The following is a 25138-nucleotide window of genomic DNA, read 5'->3' on the forward strand; positions in this document are numbered from 1 at the left end:
CCCACCATGTTCAGAGATCTGCAGCGTGTTTCGTATCACATGAAGGCCGTTTAAACGACGTGTCTGCTCACCGCTACAACACAAACCCCTCTACTTCTGTCTCGTTTACCATCGTACGAGTCACATTTTAACCAGAAGCATCCAGAACTTTTAGCTTTTTGGGGATTTTTCTTCAAACTGCACTGAGCTGCTTTTAAAAGTCGCTGAGATTTAATAACAAACTGATGTGAAAACATGTTTAAAGCAGGCGTTTGCAGATCAGAGGTTGCTGAAGCTGGAAAACTGGGTTGGACTTTCCAGCAGTCCTTTTTACAAGGTTTGTTTATTTTGTGAATCTGAATGAGTTGCGATGACTTGTGGAGTCCCCCAGGGGCCACTACTGGGGACACCTCTTTGTTCGGCTTGCCTCGGCTGGTCTCCATGTATGCAGTTTCAGTTCAACAAACTGGATAAATTATGCGTTATCCTTCCCAGCTCAGCAGACTGAAACGTTTAAAAGTCTTTATTTTAAAGAAAAAACATGAAAATAATTTGTTGGATCAACCCGACAGGCTGACAACGATCCAAACATTTTCTGCACATTTAAATGCTAATTAATCTTTTTTATCATTCGCTGTAACTTTAAATAAAAAAGTTATGTAGTAAACCAGACAATTTTGAGCCTTGTTAATTGATTTTATCGCTTCATTATCAATAAAAAGTTAGATTGGATGAAAATATGGGATTAAAATAATTTTAAAATGATACAAAAAGTAATTTCTGTCAGCAGTTGCTCCTGTTAAACTGCTCCAGCATTGCACAAGCCTGGTCTGGAGCAGGATAAATCGTCGTGGTAACTGGTGTGTTGATGCTTAATCAAGAATAAATTCAGTATGAATTATGAGAAAAATCCTGCTTTAGTTCCTTTATGTCACTTTGGTGAATCAGATCTGAGATAAAGTTGTCTGTAATCTCATTTAGCCAAAGCGGGACGCGTGCAGGACCTTCCAGTGTCCACCAGAGGGCAGCCACGTGCAAGCCAACAGTCTGTGCCTGCATGAAAATGTGAAATAAATGACATGTAGGTGGGGGGAGAGAGAAGTGGATTATGCAACAGTTTTGGGCCTCAGCGGGTCCTTCACATTGTGTGAACACAGCATGTTGGATGCATTCTGGGAAAGTTTTCTTCTCTCCACATCTCCCAGTAGCCAGAACAAAGTGAGCTTTGTGGAGCAATGCTGTGCTGATGCTGCCTTTCCTGGCATGTGGATCAGCAGTTTACCTGGCAGCAGCTGGTGGTGCTTAATGTACACCAGAAGGCTCGTGTGTTGATTGACGAGTGCAGCCTGAACGTCTCCAACATGATCAGTGATCAGTTACTGATCAGGTCAGTAACAGGCTCAGAGGAGGCGTTTCCAAAGCCTGGATGAGGATCAGAAAGCTGGACTCTGGCTGGCTGTAGCTGCAGCTTTGCAGTGACATTACTGGTTAAAACAAAGTTATTAAACACCTCAGTTTGGCATCACCTCCATGAGAGAAGCTGCTTTTAAGCATGTAGGCGCTTCGTCGCAGCCGAGAGCAGAATCTAACACCCTATCCTCCTCATTTCTGGCAGTTTTCCAGCCGTACATGTCAGGGATGAAATATCTGATCACACAATGATCATTCAGGTGGAATGTCGGCGTGGGGCTCCTGAGCACCAACGTTTGTCATCGTGGAAGTCGTGGCTTAAAAAGTTTCAGAACAACTTTCCTGAAACTCAAAAGTAAAAAGAATTAGCATTTTTGTTTCAGATGGGTACTTTTAACTGGCTGATATTGACGTATCGATACACACATCCAGAGCAGCGGGAACTGATTATGGTTCCACCTGGTCCAGGTTTTCCCTTAATACACATCTGCTCTTTGTGCACATCGTCTAAACAGTTTACCCCGTAAATGAGACAGGGTATCTCATTTGGTGATTATGATCTTGTTCAGCTTCAGGGCTGAAAGCTGCAACAGCAGAAGAAGCTTTATTAAAACCATCTGCACACACACACGCATGACGAGCCCAACACGCTGCTAAAAGGCCTGTCAGAAGCACTCTTGACCCTTCAGACCAGAACTGAGGCTTTTCTGAGCTGCGATGAGTCATCAGCAGCAGTTAGAAGCCAGAGCTTCACCCTTTGGTCCCAAACCCCGTGCTAGCGAGCCTCACGTCTCAGTTGGAACGATCGGACTGGAGACGCTCACCTGGTCATCAGCTGCTTTCTGCTGCCTCATTCAGCCTCGTATCACCCCCCCCCCGCAGTCTTCTGACTTTCATTTACTGCAATCTGTTTGTCTCTCTCCCAGCAAATTGCAATGAAATCCTCAGAAAGCTTCAGCCCAGCTGGATGAACAACAGCTGCAGGTTGATTCAGTCAATCAACCCCACCTGAGAGTCACCTTCAATGGAGGGATCAAGGTTCAGAAAGTTGCGCTTTATAATCTACTGTTCACAGAATCTCTGCAGAAATCTTGACTTCTGACACTTTCTGGACCTTTAAATGGTTTGCAGGCTCCGCTCTTCAAGGTTTGACACTTTGGAACCAAAATGTGAAACTTTAGTCTGATCTTATCTCAGTCCACGGAAGGGATTTTAGCAACGTTAGAGGGCTTTCTGGGGAAAGTCGTGCTTATTTGAGCAGAAGACTTATAGCAACATAGAGAGATGTAAAACGACAACTGACCTGGATACCGTTCCACTGAAAGAACACACCGCCTGGTCAAAAAACAAAGCTGCAAAAGCTAAACTTCTACCTATTTCTATTCAGGTCTTATTCTGACAGGACAGTTCCAGCTCCAGCTCATCCCAGATTCTCTGTGGGGTTCGGGTCTGGACTCTGTGGTGTGAAGATGACGTCTCCTGTTCCCTGAACCACTCTTTCACAGTCTGAGCCCCTTAATCCCAGAGGAAGATGGTATAACCTGGACCTGAACCTAGACCTGACCAACGCCAGGTCATAGACTGCCTCCACAGGCTTGTACAGTTGGCACTAGACATAATGGCTGCATCACTGAAGCCTAATTTCCGGAAACAGGTCGGGTCAGGTGGGATGAATGTAATGTCGTTGCATTCCTACAACCAAGTGGCAGGTAGACGCCTCAGCTACGTAACGGCATGATTCCATCGCAACGTGACACCCTCCTAAAAGTAGAACCAGAGCACGATTCAGAAACAAAGGAGAATGGCGTTGTTCTTCAGTTTGTTCGCCATCCTTCACGGTGCTTCATAGCGTTGTTTTAATCCACATAAAGGGTTGCTATAAACAAGAACTCATTCCTGTTTGTTTTTCTACCAGGTTGCACAGGAAGTCAAAGGATTGCAGTGTCTAAAGCTCCACCCTTTTGATCGGATCGGTGAGAGCGTTACCCTATCTGAAGGATCCCAGAAAAGTTGGGCGGGTTGAGGTGGATGTTAGGGTACCATACCCAGATTATCTCAGTGGAAACGCCAAAAACAAAGCACAAAAATTTTGTCCCTGACTGCGACATACCTCTTGATGCCAACAAAGCAGTTACGCGCCTCTCATCTTACCTCAATGGTCCATCCCTCTGGAACAGTGTGAGCCTGGACTCATCAGACCAGACGGCCTTCTTCCAGCTTCAGAGTCCAGTCTTACTGCTCTCCAGCCAGCTGAAACCCTTCTCTCCGGTTCTCCTCACTGATCAGTGGTTTTCTTCCGACTCCACAGCTGTTCGGTCACATTGTGCATGTGAAAATATTTGTAATTCACTATTAAACCTGAGTTCTACTGTAGTTTTTCTTCCATCTGTTTCCACCAAACGTTTAAATGATCACTATCATTCTGGATGTTTTTCCACTGCATTGCTTCCTGGTCTGGAAGACGATATTCCCTACCATCCTTCCAGCTTCAACGTTGGACATTGAACATTGCGTACAACTGTCTGAAAACAGCCGAAGAAGACGAATAAAGTCACAAAGCTTTTTGCTATTCTCAGCTTCTGTCACTGTCTCTTCTTCTCTGGTTTGTTCCTCTCACTATTTGTGTTTCAGCAACACAACTCCACACTGCCCCCTGTGGTTTCTGGTGGTATTGCTCCATGTTGTGCGCTAAGTGACATTTTCAAATTCCTTAAAAACAAAACGATGCAGATGAATCTCTGTCCATCTGTGGAACAGTCTTAAATGGACCTTTATGCTTATTGTTGGGTTTATGCGGTTTGCAGAGGTTTGGTTCTGGATTTGTTGGGTTTTATTTTCACAACAATCACTTGCCGTGAGAAAACAAGTTCAGGCCTCGTCCTTACATCCCCCCTCCCCCCCACCGCTGAAAGAGAAATAATGTAGCCATAAATGTACCAGAAGCAGTCAGGAGAGGCATGTGACTGAGAAATCAGCCAGGTCAGACAGGCAGACCCGACTGGCAGTCAGCTGACTGCAGGGAGCAGCGAGAGAAATGATGAAACACAGCAGGACTGCAGGCGGTCAGGCATTAAGGAGCGTTTATTGTACCCAGTACAGATTATCAGAAACTCAGCAGTGTAAGAAACACATTGTGGAGGATCAACGGGGGGAGGGGGGTAACAAAGCCTGTACAGGAGCAGACTGTCTCTACTGGCCTGAACCAGATCCCATTCAGCATGGCCTTTAGCTGGAACTCTGGTCTTCACACACACACACACACTCTCATACACACACACACACACACACACACAGATCCAGGTCAGACAGAAGCAGCCTGCAGCATCATCAGGACGAAGAGCGCCTCGACTACACAGCCCACACGTTAAAGTCAAACAAACGCAGCCTGATAGCAAAAATATAGACTTTATAGAAGTTTGTCTTCGTTCAGAAACAAAAACAAAAAAAGCAGAAAATCACAAATATCTTCGTCTGGAGACGGTGAAGCGATATGTGACCGTGGACCGTTACACCATGCAGACGGAGCCAGAGGTCTCTGCTGATTGGCTGAGAGGTGTCCAACGTTGCGTTAGCATGCAGCGTCCTGGCACTCGTCGGGGTGGGGTGGCGGGGGGGCCGACGGCGTGTCGAGCCCCAAACGGAAATACAAAAAAAGTTTATTTTACAGAACTTCTCAGGTTTTGTCGTGGCCGGGATCGGGATGAGGATCAGGATCGGGGAAACCGCTGATGAATCCTTTTTGGAAAAGGAAGAGTTCTTTGAAGACCAGCAGTGAAGTGGGAGGGAGGGAAAGGAGGGGGGGGGGGGGTCAGCTGATGCAGGACCAGTAACACGAGAGCAGCCTGATGTACAGCAACGGCCCAGAAACCCAGACCGGAAACCGGAAACTGGAACCAAAAACCGGGACCAGAAACAAGAAACCAGGAACTGGAACCAGAAACCAGAACCAGAAACCAGGAACTGGAACCAGAAACCGGGAACTGGAACCAGAAACCGGGAACTGGAACCAGAAACTGGGAAAGAAAAAACGTGCTTTTATCTACAGAACCACTGTGTGTTTCTGCATGTTGGAATTTGGTTTTCCATCCGTGTTTCTGCAAGTTAAAGCCCTTTCACGGATGTGGTGGCGTGGCGGTGGCCGGGTCGTGGCGGTGGCCGGGTCGTGGCGGTGGCCGGGTCGTGGCGGTGGGCTATGGCCAGGTGGGGGGGGGCAGGAAGGCAACAGAGCTGCTCTGAGAAGATCTGCTGGATTGTTCCTAGGAAAAGCAGATTGTCACAAACTTGCAGTCTCGTACAGTTAGCGAGGGGAAGGGAGGGGGCTGGGACCTTGCTTTGTTCGGTCTCCATGGCAACAGAAGCCCTCGGCCTTCGGAGTCCAGTCGACCCCTGTCGGGTTTCCTCTCCTCGCAGCTTCTTCCCTCGTTTGGTTGGCTTTTTTTTTTTTTAGGGTGGGCGTCAGGAGACACTTTGGGAGTGTTTGCATGTGCATGTGTGTCGTGCGTTGGGACCGGCGCCACCCGTTCAGTAGCCGTAGCCGTCGGGGAAAGGCAGAGCAGCCGCGCACTGCTCGCCGGCGTCCAGCAGGTAGGCGGCGGCGTCGTCGTAGTGCGTGAGGGGCACCGTGTCGTCGTCCAGCCCCGGCAGGCTGTCCGGGTCCGCCTTCAGGTTGGGCCTCTGGTTGTCGGGGAAGGCCATGGAGAACAGCGCCTCGGGATCGCACACGAACTTGTAGACGTACCTTTCACCCGCCACCTGAGGAGCAACACACACGGCGTTTATTCTAACGGGCCGGTGGGAGAATGGATGAGCGTCGCCATTTCAGCAGGAAGGAAAACGGAGAACGTGCCTTTACCTTCTGCATGATGCCCTTCTCGTAGTAGTAGCGCAGCGAGCGGCTCAGCTTGTCGTAGTTCATGGCCGGCCGGTTCTTCTGGATTCCCCAGCGACGAGCCACCTGAAGCCACACCAGACACAACCAGACGGTCAGCCTCTCGTGGGAACACACCAGGAGGTTTCAGGGAGGAGGGACCGACTCACCTCCTCAGGCTCGATGAGCTTGAACTCCATGCCGCGGCCGGTCCAGGCGATGAAGTGGCCGTTGGCCGGGTCGTCCAGCAGCGTGACCAGGAACTGCCAGAGCTGCAGGGAGCCGCGGCGCTGGTACGGAGGTCCGTCGCGATACACCGAGGGCTCCTGCTTGATCTTGCCTGTAAGCGGAGGAGGAAGGATCAGACATCTGAGAGGGAGCAGAGAGGAGCTGTGACGTCCGAACGTCCTACCTTCTAACCGTTCAGGAACCACGCAGGTGTCGTCAAAGTACAGCTGAGGATCTCTGTCGAAGGAGAAGCCTGAAACCAGGAAGCAGAGTGACGTTTCAGGCTGGAGATCTGCAAGCGGAGCGGTCGGATCAGAACAGCAGAAGCGGACTTACCCTCGTGGTTGTTTTGGTAGAAGCTGCCCGCTCTCCCGAACGACGACTGGCAGTTAGGCACTTCTGCAAACACAACAAGATGATTGATTTTAGACCAGAAGCTTCTGATCAGAAGACGTTCGGCATGAAGATCCAACATGGTGCGACACGTTGGAGCACAAACATCATGCAAAATGTTGGGACCCGCCGACTCCGGCTTAACAGTTAACACCAAACTACCCTCACTTAAATACGTCATTTTTTTTCCACTTAAAAAAAAAAAAAACCTTAAATTTTTAATTTTGTTAATTATTTTATTTTCAAATTGTTAACATTTGTTCTTTGTTTAATTTTCATTTATAAAATTAGCCCCCCCCCCCCCCCCCCCCCCCCCCAATTTGACTTAGTTGACTGAAGATTTATTTATTATTTAATTTGAAGTTATTCAATTTGGTCTATTTTTAAAAAGTTAAAATAGTTTAAAAAGTTTATTAGTTTTACATCCCTTACATATTAAATGTTTTGATCTAAATCATTTTCTAATATTTTTTTTTTTTTAGTATTTTTTAAAAATTATTTAAATTTGGTATATTTATTTATTTTCTACTTTTTAAAAAACACAAATTCAGGGTTAAATTGCTAACAGGAGCTAGCCAGCTAATGGAAGCTAACCAGCTAACGGGGGGGAAGCAGGCTAAAGCTAAGTCTAAGTGTTAATTGTACTACACTACAGCAATCTGATACCTGTCAGTAAAAGGGACACACACCTAATTATGCTGAATTTAAAGATTAAATATAATCTACAAAGATTATTTCTAACTCTCCTCTCTTCAGTTGTCATGTACCAGGCTGTAAACGTGTTTATTCCTGCCGTAAACGCGTTTATTCCTGCTGTAAACATGTTTAATTCTGCTGTGAAGTTGGTCTTTTTAACATGGGAGTCTATGGGGATTTGCTGTTCTGGATCCCCTAGTGGATGAAGGGGGAACTGCAGCTTCTGGCTTTACAGGTTCCTGCTTGATGAAAACTAAGAAAAACTGGAACCTGGAGAGTTAAAGGTCACAACAAGCTGGTTTCTTCTTCATGTGATCAACTTTGCAACAGCTGGGTGGAAAATCCCCCCCCCCAATAGAAAACATCCCTCTTGTCCTCCAAGCCTTGAATCAGGATTAGCACAATGTTTGCTGCATTAAATCTCAATGACAATCAAGTAACAGCCCCTCCCAACCCAGACCCCTCTTCCTGAGGGCTCGGTGGCCGCCATACCCCCCCCCCCATTACTCTCCCTGCTGAGAGGACAACCAGAGCTCCACCTGCAGCGTTTCCTGACGTCTTTTTCGGCGATTCAGACGTAAACGTGTATAGATGTGAGGCCATGGTGACGTAGGAATTTAAAGGCTATAAGAACCTAAGAGGATTAGTAATTCCATCACGGCACAGCGCAGGAGGAATCAGAGCATATATGTGACAGCGAAGACAACAGCTGGGCGAGTGGGCGTTTGGGTTAAACAGCCTGCTGACAGTCGCTCTGCTTTGTTGGATTTATTCCGTTTGAGCAAACGGCCTCTCGTTGCGGGGGCTTGCTTTGCCACGTTTGGCCATCTTGTGAGGACTTCCAGCCTCTTGGCATGGACTCTGTCCTCCGAGGAAAGTGGCCTACATCTATTCCAGGTAGGCTCAAGGAGAAGCTTCACGTGGCTTAAAGACCCATTTACTCTTTGCCCTTGGAGGTTTTACGGCGAGCTAAAAGGCCCACTTTCCCTGCTCTGGTGGAGGGATGATGCAGGATTAGGCTTTGGGAGAGTGTGAAATGAGCACCTGTTTGGGCCTCGGCTGCATGTTAAAACTCACAGCCGAGTGTCAGCGCCAAGAGCAAACACGGCTGGTCACATTCCTCACCTCGGCCGGGTCGGCTCATACGGCGGCAGGAGGATTTCACACGGAGCTCAGCCTCCAACGTTTAACCTGAACGTCTGCACGGACACCAGGAGTTGTCGTCTTTTCTATGCAAACCCGCTGAAGGCTCTTTTTAATGCTGAGTTGCCACGTTTACATCGACCAAACCGCGGCCTCCAGAGGTGAAAAGAGAAGCTAAGGGCTGCAGTTCCCCACTCATCCACTAGGGGCTCCAAGACAAAAATCTACATGAAAAGACCAACTTCACGGCATAAATAAACCCGTTTACGGCAAAAATAAACCCGTTAATTTAATCTTAAAATCCTGCATATTTAGGGGCGTGTCCTTTTGATTGACAGGTACCCGATCTCCCGCTTCAAGGAAGAACGTAGAACAACCGCGGCTTTTAGCCGGTTAACAACGTGACTTAGCTTTAGCCCGCTTACCTCCGCTTTTAGTTTCAGGCAACTTGGCATTTAATGTGCGTCAATCACCCCCCCCCCCACACACACACACACACACACACCCTCACAGCCCCCTTCTCCAGATGGCGACGGTGAGAAACGCCCTCCAAGATTTAGTTCAGCTCTTCAGAAACCTACGGACAACGTTACGGAGGCTCCACCCATCTCCACCCCCAAGAAAAACGCTGTTTCTAGACTGATCAATAAGTGATATAAATATATTTCCTTAGATGAGACAATAATTTAGGATCATGGAGGAGAAATGCCAGGATGGAAATATGCAAACGCAGCTGTTTGTTTACATCAGAAATTCTTCTGCTGTTTCTGGGAAGCTTTTAGTAAAACATGTAAACACAGAATGATGGGAAGATGTTTGATCAAAACTACTGATACATTCACACACATACTCCGAGCAGGAGGAGGAGGTGGGAGAGGAGGAGGAGGAGAATAAGAAGAAGAAAGAAAAGACGAGAAGAAGAAGAAGAAGAAGAAAGAAAAGAAGAGATAAGTTTCGCTGATCGGATCGACGGCGTAAACATGCAGGTCTGATCGGAACCTGGTTTGGTGTAAGAACTGCAGGATCTACTCACCGGAGTCGAAGCAGAAGTCTCTGGGCTCCTGCTTGATGGCCATGGCGTGGAAAGCGGCCTGACGAGGCGGCGCTGGCGGCGGCGGGCCCATGGCGGGGACGCCCTGCTCGCTGTACCGCGGGTCGATGAGCTCCTGCTTGAAGCCCTGCGGCGGCGCGGCCACCAGCGGCTCCGACAGCTGGCGGTGGTACGGCGGCCGGCCGTCACGAGGCAGGTTGCCGCTGGGGGGCTGCGGCAGGAACTGGGGGCGGGACTGGTTCTCGGAGGGGGGGAAAGGTAGACATGGTTCTGACATCTGCCTCTGGAACCTGGACATGGATCAGGACGATGTTTAGAAACTGGAACAGAAGGAGACAAAGACTCTGCGGTGGCGGCTCACCTGTGCTCAGGTGAGAAGCTGTTTGCATCCTGGCTGAGGGGGGCGCAGGGTACGGCGAAGGGGGGGCTGTGGCTGTGGACTGGGAGGCCTTGCTGGTTGGGAGGCTGCTGCAGCGGGCGCGGGACTGGAGCTGAATTGGCTACATGGGGGTGCGGAGGTGGGGTCTGCTCGCTCAGCGGGTTCGTTACCGCCGTGCCGGCGGGGCCGCAAGGCGAGACCGGCGTGGAGGGGGGCGTTAATGGCTTGAACCCGGGCGTGGGCTTCCTGTCGCAGGCACTGTGGGTGGACATCAGACACGGTTAGCGCGCTCCAGCAGCAAACGGGCGCCTCCTGTGCAGGAACGTACCTGTAGCTGTAAAGGCACTTCTCTCCGTAGGGCATGGGACTCCTGTCCTGGCGGCAGGGCGAGAGCTCCTTGGAGGGAGTCAGCTCTCGTTTGATCTTGGCCGGCGGCGGGCCATGAAACATCACTAGGACGGAGGAGACAGAGGACATGCATTAGATAAACTCCAGATATCCGCTAATTGAAGCCATAAGTGCAGCGGTTATCTCAACCACATTCGGACCTGATGGATAAATGGATGCATGGACAACGTCTGTATTCCCCCGGCTGACAGAGACACTTAGCGGCTGTTTATCATCAGCCCTAACGACGCCCAACTCCAGCAACCAGCGGAGGTAGCGCGGCGCTAGCGCAGGAGCTATCAGGCTTCACATCTGACTCCCATTAGGGGTCGGCCAATACCAATACTCATGAATCAGAGCGGCTGTAATCTAATGGCGGGGAATGATTTTCTCCTCCCGCGCTGTAACCATTAGACGCTGGCTGAAGCTTCCGGGGCGCCACATAATCGCCACGCAGAAACTAGATCCCCGAGCGCAGAGGAGCAGGAGCTGGATGGATCCACCAGCGTGCTGATGGGTCTGAGGGCCAACAAGGTGCACGGGAGTCGCTGCTGACACTCAGGAGGAGCTAATGGCGAGATTAGACATGCTTTCTTCTTCTTATCGACTAATAAACTCGAAGACATATCGAGGCCGGAGGCCAAGCAGAAAACAGCTTCAGACCTTCTTCTTTGTGTTTGTATGAATCTGTTTCATGCCTTAAAGCAGCTGGTTTCCTGCTAGCAGCTAGCCGTTAGCTGCTAACCGTTAGCTGTAAACGCTGCGTATTGCCGCGTGGAGGCAGAAACTGGACACATTCAGGGTCTGAAATCCAGCAGAGACCTGAAGCAGGACTGGAGACCTTCATCAGATCCACCTACTGTTGGCTAGAGACTCAACAGAAACGGTCTCCATGGAAACGAGACTTTAAGAAGCCACATAAAGGCTGAGGTCACATGACCCAAAAACTGGACTGGAGATCAGTAGAAATGGGTCTGATGGAGGGACGGGTCCTCCCTAGAACCTGGACCTGAACGGAACCCCTGAGCCAGAAGGCGAAGCTCTCGATTTACCAGTCGATCTACGTTCCTACCCTCACCTATGGTCATGAGCTGTGGGTCGTGACCGAAAGAAGGAGATCTCGTATACAGGCGGCTGAAATGAGTTTCCTCCGCAGGGTGGCCGGGCTCTCCCTTAGAGATAGGGTGAGGAGCTCGGTCATCCGGGAGGAGATCAGAGTAGAGCCGCTGCTCCTCCGCATCGAGAGGAACCAGTTGAGGTGGCTCGGGCATCTGGTCAGGATGCCTCCTGGACCTCCCTGGTGAGGTGTTCCAGGCACGTCCCTCTGGGAGGAGACCCCGGGGAAGACCCAGGACACGCTGGAGGGATTATATCTCTCGGCTGGCCTGGGAACGCCTCGGGATCCCCCCCGCAGGGTTGGCAAATGTGGCTGGGGAGAGGGAAGTCTGGGCTTCCCTGCTTAGGCTGCTGCCCCCGCGACCCGACCCCAGATAAGCGGCATGAAGATGGATGGATCCTTCCCGGAACTTGGACCTGAACATCACTGAAGCAGGTTTGGATCATTTGGACAGAGGAGTGAACCAAAGGCAGAAACATCCAGAGTTTTGGAAAGTCCTTCAAGGATCCTGGAGAACTGTTCCTGGAAAGTCCTTCAAGGACCCTGGAGCAGATTTTAAGCTCCATCAACAACATGTAGAGAAAAAGGGGGTGAAATCTGCGGCCTGGACACAACATGGTCCCTGCAGGCCGGTGAACCAGCCCTGACAACGACAGAACCACACCCCGTCTCTACCCCCCACACATCAGACCAAAACTCAGAAGGACAGACAGGGACGGGGGGGGGGCATGAAAAGCTACACTGGGAACATCCCTCAGGCTGCCGCCTTATCGGTGTGGAGAACATGGAGAAGTTGTGTGTCCGACACTGTAACAGGCAGCTCGATCCGCTGGAAGCCGGCCCAGTTCCGCGGCAGCAGCAGGACCCGAGTGCGGGAAAGTGTGAAATCAGATTAGGAGCTTGGCTCATGTGATGCCAATCGGCTGATTACACTCAAAATGGAGGAGGGGGAGCGAGGAGAGCGAGGAGAGCAGCGGTTCCCAGAGCTGCAGAGAAGCAGCTGATGGCGGACACAGAGGAGGAAGACTGGTGAACAACTGGGATCAGGTACTTACAGCTGTCGGACTGGAAATCCGGGACAAACTGCTCGTCATCCGGCACCTGGGCTGTGAAGAAGCAGCAACGTATCAGTCAATCATCTGCTCTGCTTTCAGGCAAAAGTCCCGTTTCTTCCTCACACAAAGTTAAACTTTAATGGAAGAAGTTGCTTCATTTCAACCATTTAAACCATTAAACTCCGACCAGTTTAACCAGTTCATGCCCAGCGACATGAAAAACTTTATTTATTACAGAGGGAATGTGCAAACCTGTCTCCTTTTAATTACTGCTGTTGATAAATCATTTTTATTCTAATGACTTATTATCTAAAATGTGATTCATTCTCATAAATCTTAAATTTAAAAAAATTAAACACCCATCCAGAAATTTTCTAAATATTTTTCTTTTTTTTTTTTTAATTATTATTCCATTATAATAATTATATTGTTCATAATATTTTTTTTATTTTGTTGATTTATTTCAGTCTTTTTCAATCTATATTTTATTTTGATATAATTCTAATTTAAATTCAGGCATTAAATCCATTTTGCAGCATTTAAAAACATGAACATTTACTCCTTTCTGTATATTTTTATAATTTAGTCTTGAAAGATTGATCTAATCTCACCTTCTGCGATCCAGATCTCCTGCAGCTGACTGAGGTCCTGGAAAAGTTCTGGAAGTCACAGAGAAGACGGCGTTAGACGGAAAAAGGTTAAACACAGAGACGCAGACGTCTGATTGGACGTTACCTTCTGTGTCCTGCGCCAGCTCCGTGTCCACAAACTTCCTCTTCCTGTCGCTCGCAGGCCTGCCATGCAACGGGTCGTCCACTTGTGACTTCTGCTGCTGGGAGGGAAGAAAGATGGAGACATCAGCGCATCAGCAGGAGATGTGGCGTACGAGGACGTCCATCCATCATGTGGGACGCTCAGAGAGAGAGAGAGAGAGAGAGGATGGGATGTGTCCACTTACGCTGGGTGGGACCATAAACGGGACCTGCTGGTCGTAGAATCCGTCCATGTTTATCTGCTTGGCTGGGGTGGAGGGGTAGGGGGAGGGGGGTTCCAGTATCAAGGGGGGAGGGGGAGCCGCTTTAAAGTGACAGCGTCACTTTTTGTGTCGCTGAAAACAAAATAAAAGCAGAATAAGTGTCAGAGAGTTGCTCACACACACACACACACACACACACACACACACACACACACACCAGCTTAGTGAGTAAACTGACCTCGATGCTGGCGTGCATGGAAGTGCACGACAACACACACTCATTAAGGAACACATGTAATGCAGTTATATAAGCCACACACACACACACACACACACTCTCTGGCCATCTGCAGCAACAACTTTCCACTAGAATCTGCTTGAAGATCTCGAGATAAAAAGATGCTTCAAACCCTCCAGAACCTGCAGCGCTCCACATCCCAAGCGGAGCCAGTTGCTGGGGGGCAACGCTGATGTTTTCCCCACCCAGGGATAACCACCACTCTTCTACTTCATGTCAGCCTTTTGTCTCCCTCAGCAGAGTGATATGACTCACTGTCTTCTGTTAATGGGTGATGAATAAAGGATAGCTGCTGGGCAATAATTACAGAGCTGTTAAAGCTCACTGAGCTCACAACTCTACTGCTTTTATTGCTTTGACTCCACTGATACACTAAACAGTTAAAGACTGGAAAAAGCTACATAAATAAACAGCAAGTACTTTATTTAAAGAAAAGTTGTTGCAGCAATTGCTGTGTGTTGAGGTTAAATATTCCTCTAATTCCGTGTGATAGCCTGAACGAAAAAGTTTTGGTTCTTTTTTTTTTTTTTTTTTTCTTTTAACATGAAGCAAAATAATTTTCAGAAATGCATGCCACGACTATGCCCGTAAACGCACCAAACAACATACAAAGTTAATCTCCTGCCGCTTCACGGTCAACAGAAAAGCTCGGAAAACTCGGAATCAGCGGAATCCAGAAGCGTTCAAGCCGATCAACGTGGAACATCCTGGGACAAACGTGTGTTTGAGCCGGTGGTGGTGGGTGGGTGAGGGGGGCTAAGTTCACCCAACACCCCCCTGACACCACCACCTCCCTCTCCTCCGCCCCTCCCCCACACACCCTACCTTGTTTTTCTCAATGAAGTGAAACTCGATCCGTGTGGAAGCGCCGAGGGGGGAAAAACGGGCCGTCCATTCATAAAAACACAAACAGTTACCGATAAACCAAAGCTGGCACCCACGCAGATTCATCAGGGCTCAAATGTAACACACGCACGCCTTTAAAACCCCGCAGGGAGGCTAAACCTCCGCAGATATAAGTCGATATAAAATGGTTGCCAAAGTAAATATCTTTAAATAAGATGGCGTTGCGCTGCTTCGCAGTCTGAAGTGCGCTACAAAAAAAAACAAAACAAAAGAATAAAGGGCTTCGTAAAGCAAATAAACACTGCAGCTTACCTTGCCTGTGCTTATAAATGTCCAAAATACTGAGAAAAGGTGGTAGAAATATCCAGAAATAAGAAATACAACGCGACGAGAGCCGTGAACCCGTCTGCGCGCTGCTTGAACCGATCCGTCTCCTTCGACTCGCAAAACTTGACTGAGCTTTTGGTTAATGGCCCGGTCGCTTTTCCCCTGGGCTCGAGCCGCACGCGGCGGAGAGCGCTGATTGGTGGATGGAGCCTGTCAGTTAGGAAAGCAGCCAATGACGTTGCAGGTGCTCATGACTTATGCATGAGGCGCGGTCTGACCAATCACGGCTCGGAAGCGGCCTATTTTATGAATGGCTGGATTTCATTCACATTTTTTCAAGCATCGCTGCCAGGACGCGTTTGTTAAAGGGCCAGCAACAAAACCTCCACGTCGACGTCACCAGGACGCTCTCTGCGCTGGGATGATCGATCATTACTGTCAGAATAAATTGGATGTTAACTGCGCTTTCTGACACACTGTTCTTTCCGACCATTCAAAGCTAAATTTAACAGTTGTGCATTGGTCCTTCATGAGACTGACGCGCATGAACTGAGGAATAAAGTGGATAATAAGTATGAGAATGAATATTAGGAATGAAAAGCTGAGGTGCTACGACAATATCACACACTTTAACACTTTCTTTATAGTTTCTAAAAGCTTGTGAGGAGATTTTTGTCATGATTCTATTATGAAAATCTTTACAGAGACAATGATTTGATTAAACTAAAAAGCCTCACATTGCAAGCAGCTGCACAACTGCTGTTCAGGGAGCCCTAAATGGTCACACAGACATTGACTGATACCAGAAGGTGGTAATAAACGTTACTGACTAGCTCGTCTTTCATCCAGCAGTGTCCGCCCTGTATTTATCTGCATGCAGTCTTGTCGTTTTGTATGTTTTCAAAGGGAACAAACCAATTAAAGGTAAAAAATTTAACTGAAATGTGCTGTAAATGTTCATAATTTCCAGAATATGAATCAGAAAATGTCTCCTTAAGACCAAAGAAATACATACATATATATCTATATCTATATATATCTATATAGATATAGATATATCTATATAGATATATATATGCACACTACCATCTATTGCCCTTTTTTCAGTATGTAGGACGTTTGTAGGAAAAGGTAATGTGGGGTGGCTGATCAGTTGCTGACATTACTGAGCAACTTAGATTAGAAACAAGTGAGAATTACAGTAATTTTGTGTAAATTACAGTTTTGACACCTTTCGAGGTAAAAAAAAAAAAAAAAAACTAAACTCAAAATGTTTATCTCTGAAAGCTTCAACATAGCTTTTAATATCCTGGTATAAAATGAAAATGTTCCTGTCAAAGCGGGGATGAAATGCACTATTAATAGAGCTTGTTGATGCTATACACACACACACACACACACACACACACACACACACACACACACACACACACACACACACACACACACACACACACACACACACACACACACACACACACAAAGTTCTTTAAACATGACTTATATTACAAAGTAAACACACATCTAGCAACCAATCAGCACGGCTGTTCTTGTGTTGTTGCTGCTGAAATCTACTGGCTGAAATGTGACTTTGTTTTTAAGGCTAACAAAGGGTTAAACTCTCAAACCAGCTATCCCAGTCCCGTGTCCGTCTAGATTTCAGACACTGGTTACCCTTATTTTTACTTCAATGAATAAATATAGCTCTAACACTTGTTGTCAGTCGTTAACCCGGACAGCCATGCGCCTTTTTATGCTGCTTTAATCTCACATCTGCAGAAAGAAATGAGCGAATCTCTGCAAATACACGGTCTCTTTGGATACTTGATCAGTCATAGGAATGAAAAGACTTGTAATATGTGCAATTATCAGTATTACTGATCTTGATAATTTTTATTTAATTTTATTTGCACAATATAAAAACAATTGATGTAAGGAGAGAGAGAAAAAATACCACAACAAGAAAACACCTAAAAAAAAACACCTTATAGGGTATAAGATATGTCACCTTAACATTAAAAAGCAAAATACAAAAACATTATACGTATAACAGAAAACAGAAAATAGAATTAAGTAAATATATCAAGTAAATAAAAGCAAAACATACATGTGTGTGTAAATCAAAAAGTAAATACACAGTAAATATGAAACTACATTCAGAGAATATTAAAGTACCACACATCAAATGTAAAATTCATTCTGCATCTAAGCTTTCTAATCATTATAATATATTATAGAAAAACCAGATATTCTTTTAAATTATATTTAAATGCTGATAAGGATGGAGAGATATTTCCCACACGTTGATGACAATTCCACAACTCCGCACCACGATACTTCAATAAGAATTGAGCCCTTGTGGGGAGATTTTTAGGCAGATGGAGGTTATTGGCTTGTCTGGTACAATGTCCATTAATATCAGTGTTCAAAATAAAGAAAAAAAGATCAAAACATGTAGGAAAAATATCTCTCCTACATCTAGTTTTATAAACAAACAAACAAATTTAAGTTATGTTTATGTCATAAATTTTTAATAGGTTAAGAATATGATGAAGAATAAATTAGGATGGCACAGAGCAACAAGGATAAAAAAGTAAGCTTGCCTGGAACAGAACTTTGATGATGAAGATGAAGATGTATATTTCTCTGGAGTTTTATGTTATCATAGTAAAACATGCGAACATCATCTCTGCAAAGTCCAACTCAGATTCAGTTCAGAAGAATAAAATGAGAGGTTTTAGTTTAGATGCTTACAGAGACGTAAAAACTTATTTATTCATTTATTTTAATGTGTTTTAAGTTAAGAATCAAAGTTTCCTCGGTATTTATGAGGTGAAGTGTTTTAGTAACTGAATGTTTGGACCTGATGAGGAGGGACTGCATGAGGAGGATGAGAAGAAAGATAACCTCACCTATTTATTTTTTGTTTTGATTTTTTTCTATTTTTTTTGCTACATTGTAAAGTTTGTCTTTAAAAAGAACAACAAAATTGTTTTAAAAAAATAAAAATGCTCATAATAATAAAATAAAAATAATGTAGTTTTCAATGTAAGAAGACAGAGTTTAGGGGAACCACAGGGGTGTCAAAAAGAAATATCAAGGGTGGCCTTGCCCCCCCACCCACCCCCACCCTCCTGACATTACTCACAAGTGAATAAAACATGATGTTATATTTAACTTTCTGGCCTTCTTAACCTCTCTAAGAGCAGACTGACAGCACCGTGTTATCAGTAAAACCAAATCTGTTTTATGACTTTGGATCTGCGGAGGAAGCCGAAATAAAGCACCACCGTCCCTACAATAAAAACACGACATAAAACCTTCTCAAGTCACGAGGTGTTTATAAATAAGTGGGTTAAGGGGCGGCTGTTGAAGCCAAAGTTTAGAGTTTGTGAATAAATGACCTTTGTATTACAGTTTGACTTCGGCGGCTAAATGAGGAGCCTCTCATGTAAACCGCCAACGTCACCCTCTGTTTATTGCAAACTCCAGCAGCTGGGATGACACGTATAATCTCTGGTAAATCCCTGCAGCCACGACGCAGAGATTATGAGACTGCTGCAGAGGCAATAATAGTAAGAGAAGCAAACATGTAGCTGTCATAGATCTTTGCTGGTTATGGCCGAGGTCTAAGGGCCAAAGGCAAACAGGTTGGCTTTCATTAGGAGCTGGAAAGGGAAGATAGTGTAAAGATATCCTGTAACAAACGGCTCTGTGCGTGTTTAAATAGAACAGGACGCGTCTCCAGCAGACTATTTGGAAAGCTCCAGCCTGCAGGTTTGGTGCTCGGTGCTGCGGATGTGGTGGGTGGTCATTTGGAGGCGTTTGGAGAGCGAACACATTGTGTTGCTGTTCTTACTCTTTCCTTAAATAAACGGGCCATATGCAAAGAGCGACACGCTGCTTGTGTACATACCTCGCTCGCTCTGGGTGACTCTGAGTACGACAGTGAAGACGGGGCGAGCGATGAAGCCACCACTTCCTGTTCTGTCCAAGAATCTGACTGTGGGTTAGTGTGACACTGACATAACGGCCAGGTGAGCAGCCAAGGTAGCCTCTGAGCCATGTAGGCTAATCCTGAGGCGAGGACACTGCAGATAACGCTGCGCAACAAGCCTCTGAGCCACTCGGACAATCACACGCAGTTCTAAGATTGAAAGTTAAAATGTGGCTGTGAGTCAGCTGCAGGTGTTTTTGGAGCCATTTGGGATGAATTAGGAATATTTCCCTGATTTTAACAAGCATCATCAAGAATCCGCAGCAGTTTACCAACCCCGTTGCTATTGGACGTTGTAAGCATGGAATCAGCCCGGTGGGATGTGGTTGGGCCTCTTCAGATGGCGCCCAGAACCAACCTCCATGTGGCCCAGCTTATGTAAAAGGATAAAGATCAAGAACCTTCAGTCATTCCTTCGCTGATTAAGTAGTTGAAGTTGAAGTTGTAAGATCAGCGCTAGCTAGCATGTCGCTCTCTGTCCCAAAGCGCCAAACTGACAACGAAAACTGCAGATTTAACCCCGCCTGGACTGATTAGTATTTGTTTATTTTTCCGTCACATTGGAGCGCCACACCGATGTGTTTAACATGTGATGAGTGTGTAAAGATTATAATGTAAGGAGGCACCACATCGAGAAGTTTACTTTTATCTGACACTTTTTATGTTAAAAGTTAGGAGAAAAACAGGTTCTGACGGGAATTTTCCTTTTCTTATTTTGTGCATTTGCCCTGGTCCTGTGGGACTGAATTTAAAATAGAAAAATAAATAAACTACTTATTTTTCAAACTGTAAATGTGACTTTTATTTATTTATTTTTTTTCAGATTTATTTCCCCTTACTTTATTTACAGGCTCTGATCATTTTTTCAGTTGAAAATCTGGCCCACCTGAATATCTAATTGAGTAGTCCTGCTCTAAAGGCTCATTTATACTCGATGCAAAGACAGAGGAGTAGGCGGTTTTCCATTACACCTAGAATTGTGCAAAAACTAAAAGTCGCAATAAAAAAAAAAAATCGCTTCTGGAAACACCAACATTTTAAAATAAAGTCTGAAATTTTGCTAAAAAGTCTTTATGCTCTCATGAGGTGGTTTTTCAGATGTTTTGATATAGAAATATATCATAAAAGTGTAATGGAAACACTTTTTTGTATTTACCAGTAGTTACCAGTTCATTTCCAGTAAAGATGATGTGGTGTGGGCCTCACAACAGCAAATTTCAGAGTTTTAGAAATGAAAATGAGGGAGAAAAGTTTCAAAAAGCCGCAGCAAGTAGAAAACCCCACAATAACGCTTCCTTGCATTTACCACTTCTGTGTCAGTATTGCACAAAATTTGGTTTGTTTGCAGGGGGCTTTGCTATCTGTTACGCAACGCAGAAAAGCAGTAACTAGCATAAAATTTCATATTTTTATCCCTGAACTCTGGTATTTACATAAATTAATTTAAAATAAAAAAGTTCTTAAAATGTTGGTGGACAAATAATAAATGGAAAACATGTTTGATAAATAACTGCATGGATTTTTTAAAAGATTAAAATCCACAATAGCAATCTTTTAAATGCTGTGAGAAATAATAGAAACATTAGAACTAGGTTCAAATGTTTTTAAATCCTTTTTTTTTTTTTTTTTTTTACCTTTTTAATTAATTTCAGGTCTAAAAAGGATTAAAATGACATTTATGATTTTCAGAGACACAAAAAAACTCAAAATGTACAAACTTGCTTGTTATTTCAGGAAAATTTTAACAGATGATGAAAGAGAAACAGAAACTCCAGTTTTGTTATTTATTTATTTATTCTCTCTACGAGAGTTTTAGTTGCATATAGTCTGCTTATATGTGACCGCTCAGATGACATTTAATACAGATTTATTAATACTATCAGATTCTATGGTTTTAATGCAGTTTTGTGTTTATTCCTTTCCACACAGTATTAAATGTTGTTCTACCTTTACGGGCTCCTATGTTACCCACAGTGCAGCGCTGCAGAATGAGGCGGTTCTTCTCTTTATTCCACCTGAAGCAACATCTCCTGAAGTCACAACACAAAACTCTGGAACGCCTGCAAAAACAAAGCTCTGAGCACAGAATCTCTGGAGTTTTCCTTTAAATGCAGAGGTCAAAAGTTCCCCGACATGACTGGAAACTTCGTAGCAGGAAAAGAGTCAACCTGCTGGAGCTACTTTTTTCTTAAATGCACATTTTAAGGTAAAAATAGGCTCAGAAATAAAAGCAAAGGGCAAATAACCAAGGACACCTGGGGAATTAACCTTGTTTTATAACCTAAAGGCAGCGAAGGAGGACACAGACTTGTATTTATCTGCCAACCTGACCTTTTTTCCTCACCGGAGTGAGAATAACATCTGAAGTGAGCAGCAGCGTTTTAACTGAGAGTCCTGTTAGTCTGTCCCAGCTTGCAAACATCTGTCAAAATGTGCATTTCAGAAAGAGTTAAAATGGGAAAGAAAGAGCCTCTGGGCGCAGGACGCTCTCACTGAGGGACAAGATGTGACTTGCCTGCTATTAATAGCACTTTGAGAGATAATTCCTGCCTTGTTATCTTAGCAGCCATAGTCAAGAAGCCTCGCCAAAGGCGGACTCTTGTGAGGCTGGGAGTTGTATAACCATGCTTTCTTTTATTATCTCTCTCTCTTGTCTCTGTCCCAGTCTTTATTCAGTGCCTCCTCCGTCGCTCCAGATTCATCCGTCCTCTCTCTCTGCAGGAAACGCAGCACAGATCAGGGCCTGAAAGGCATCATGACAGAAGCACCTAAAACGCAGAGGAACTAAAGAAAGAAATCACTTCCCTTTGTTTTGATGTAATTAGCTTATCACACAAGTTCAGCTGTTGCTTTGTTTGCTTTCAGGCTTTAGAGCTAAAGTCAGTAATGAACTTAAGCAAACGGGCTTACAGCAGCAACGTAAACTTAGATGGAGAGGTTACAAGGTCACGCAGTAGCTTATAGGATCTGGTACGAAATGCAGCAGGAAAATCAGTCTCTTTAAAAAAAACTGAGCTACAAAGATAGAAAAGTAACTGTAAAGTGGTTTTACATTAATATAGATGTGAGCAGACATATAAATATGAGACAAAGCTGAAGCAGAAAGTCCAGAATTTGCCATAGAAGTGATTTTTCATCCAACTATAGCGTGTCATAACAAACTGGTTTATGTCTATTAAAGGAAAATTTACAGTTTTTTTGTGAATATGGACAAAAACAAACTTGATTATAACAGCACAGTCTATCAGAGTTTCATGAAACACAAACAGGTTTTCTCTCATTTCTTAATATGTAACGGATATTAGCGTGTGGGGTCAGGAACACGGCAGAAAACTGTCGTCACTTATCGCGCAGTTCATTGCTACGTGACAGAGGAGGATATGGAAGTCTGTTTACAAATAATTAAAGAATAATTAAACAGATTTTATACATCGCCCTTTTCTAGTCATCTTGACCACTTAAAGCACTTTAACACGACAACACAACAACTTGATGGACACATCGGGAGGCAACTTGGGGTTCAGTGTCTTGCCCAGAACTGAACCACTGACTCTCAGGTTGGGAGAAAACGGCTCTCCCTCCTGAGCTACAAAAGATAAAAATATAACTACATCATAATAGCAAACAACGGCGAAATGCAGAGTTTTACGATTTATTAGTGAGGTAAATGATAGAGAAGGGCTTTGGAAAGTCGTGGAAAATCCTCCACAGCAAGTGGAAAAGCCTGAAACAACGCTACCTGGTTATCAGACTACATAGATACCTGACTATCCACCAACCTGGCTTCCTGGCAGCCAGGATACCCGACTCCCTGGGATCCTTGCAGTCTGGCTACCTGGCAGCCTGGTTACCTGGCAACCTGGCTACCTGGTTACCTGGCTACCTAGCAACCTGGCTACCTAGCAACCTGGCTACCTGACAGCCTGGTTACCTAGAAACTTGGCTACCTGGCTACCTAGCAACCTGGCTACCTGACAGCCTGGCTACCTAGAAACCTGGCTACCCAGCAACCTGGCTACCTTGCAACCTGGCTACCTGGTTACCTGGCTATCGAGCAACCTGGCAGCCTGGCTAACTGGTTACCTCGCAGCCAGGATACCTGGCTACCTGGGATCCTTGCAGCCTGGCTACCCGGTTACCTGGTAACCTAGCTACGTAGCAACCTGGTTACCTGGCAGCCTAGCTACCTGGTTACCTGGCTACCCAGCAACCTAGCATCTTGGTTACCTGGCTACCTAGCAACCTGGCATCTTGATTACCTGGCTACCAGGCATCCTGGCGAGCTGGATACTTGGCTACCTGTTTATCTGACTGTCTAGCAACCTGCTACCTGGCAGCCTAGCTACCTGGCATCCTGGTTGCCTGGCTACCTGGCATAAGGTGGCATTAGCATCACGTCTTGTGGACTGAGATTTGAGAAGATTTGCGAATTAAAGTGCTTAACATCATTCAGTGTAAACATCTGCAAATCACAATGGAAATATTGCTTTTATTTTGTTAAAAAAAAAAAACTGCCATGGAGATGCAGCTATAGATATAAATATCAATAAATCTGTTCTGGTTTAGTCCGCCTGTTGTTTCCATCAGTTTCAGGGACATACACCTGTTGGAACTCCACGAAAGCCATAAAGTTTCTGCTTAGCAGCTTTCTACTTGGTTTTGCTTTATAGAATCATAAGTAAACCTGCTGATTGTCCCCATTGTTGCTACACTGTGGTCTGGTTGGGACTTGGCCTCTTTATTTGCATATAGAGCAGCTAACAGATCTGATCAGGAAGTGTGATAACAGCTCTGATCAAAGACTGAGCACTGCTAGCTTCTGGATGCTAAATGAAGATTAAACACATGCAGCTTTGTGTCTTTATCAGTCTTCATTAATGCTTTAATTATTTGATCAATAAATAAACTGGAGCTACAACAGTTAACAATAATATGCAGATAAGTTCTTATTTAGTGGTTGTAGTGACCGATGCAACGTTTAAACTAACCCTAACTCATTGTAATGACCAAATAATAAAGGTTTTAAATGAAATTGTACCATCCAGAACAGGAACAACGTTCTGGATACTACCATCCAGAACAGGAACAACATTCTGGATACTACCATCCAGAACAGGAAGAACGTTCTGGATACTACCATCCAGAACAGGAACAACGTTCTGGATACTACCATCCAGAACAGGAAGAACGTTCTGGATACTACCATCCAGAACAGGAAAAACGTTCTGGATACTACCATCCAGAACAGGAACAACGTTCTGGATATGACCATCCAGAACAGGAACAACGTTCTGGATACTACCATCCAGAACAGGAACACCTTTCTGGATACTACCATCCAGAACAGGAACACCTTTCTGGATACTACCATCCAGAACAGGAAGAACGTTCTGGATACTACCATCCAGAACAGGAACAACGTTCTGGATACGACCATCCAGAACAGGAACAATGTTCTGGATATGACCATCCAGAACAGGAACAACGTTCTGGATACTACCATCCAGAACAGGAACAACGTTCTGGATACGACCATCCAGAACAGGAACAACGTTCTGGATACGACCATCCAGAACAGGAACAACGTTCTGGATACTACCATCCAGAACAGGAACAACGTTCTGGATATGACCATCCAGAACAGGAACAACGTTCTGGATACTACCATCCAGAACAGGAACAACGTTCTGGATACGACCATCCAGAACAGGAACAACGTTCTGGATACGACCATCCAGAACAGGAACAACATTCTGGATACTATCATCCAGAACAGGAACACCTTTCTGGATACTACCATCCAGAACAGGAAGAACGTTCTGGATACTACCATCCAGAACAGGAACAACGTTCTGGATATGACCATCCAGAACAGGAACAACGTTCTGGATACTACCATCCAGAACAGGAACAACGTTCTGGATACTACCATCCAGAACAGGAACAACGTTCTGGATACGACCATCCAGAACAGGAACAACGTTCTGGA

The 25138-nt window shown here is 45.3% G+C and overlaps 1 protein-coding gene across 6 annotated transcripts; it reads right to left on the minus strand.

Moving 5' to 3' along the window:
- Nucleotides 1-4468: 4468 nt before the first annotated feature.
- On the minus strand, nt 4469-15279 carry etv5a (ETS variant transcription factor 5a). Of its 6 annotated transcripts, none has more exons than XM_079254487.1 (13): nt 15138-15279; nt 13664-13813; nt 13441-13531; nt 13317-13364; nt 12706-12756; nt 10475-10598; nt 10129-10404; nt 9750-10057; nt 6821-6883; nt 6669-6737; nt 6427-6596; nt 6242-6343; nt 4469-6141 (listed from the first exon to the last, which is right to left on the minus strand). In XM_079254487.1, exons 2-13 carry the CDS (start codon nt 13709-13711, stop codon nt 5911-5913), a joined length of 1581 nt encoding a protein of 526 aa, XP_079110613.1. In that variant the 5' UTR covers nt 13712-13813; nt 15138-15279; the 3' UTR covers nt 4469-5910. The 6 variants fall into 6 exon arrangements, with proteins under 6 accessions (XP_079110613.1, XP_079110612.1, XP_079110611.1 ...); XM_079254486.1 differs by having other exon boundaries at nt 13441-13534; XM_079254485.1 differs by having other exon boundaries at nt 13441-13537.
- Between the last annotated feature and the right edge of the window lie 9859 nt (nt 15280-25138).

This window comes from Telmatherina bonti (assembly GCF_933228915.1).
Source record: "Telmatherina bonti genome assembly, chromosome: 15".
Lineage (NCBI taxonomy): Eukaryota > Metazoa > Chordata > Actinopteri > Atheriniformes > Telmatherinidae > Telmatherina > Telmatherina bonti.

What these genes read in the sequence shown, in the direction of transcription:
- etv5a (XM_079254482.1), bottom strand. Translation starts at nt 13,711, where the DNA reads ATGGACGGATTCTACGACCAGCAGGTCCCGTTTATGGTCCCACCCAGC. An exon ending in GCTGGCGCAGGACACAGAAG is followed by an intron (nt 13,365 to 13,440) that starts GTAACGTCCAAT and finishes TGTGACTTCCAG; the next exon opens with AACTTTTCCAGGACCTCAGT. An exon ending in AGACTTCTGCTTCGACTCCG is followed by an intron (nt 6,884 to 9,749) that starts GTGAGTAGATCC and finishes TTGTGTTTGCAG; the next exon opens with AAGTGCCTAACTGCCAGTCG.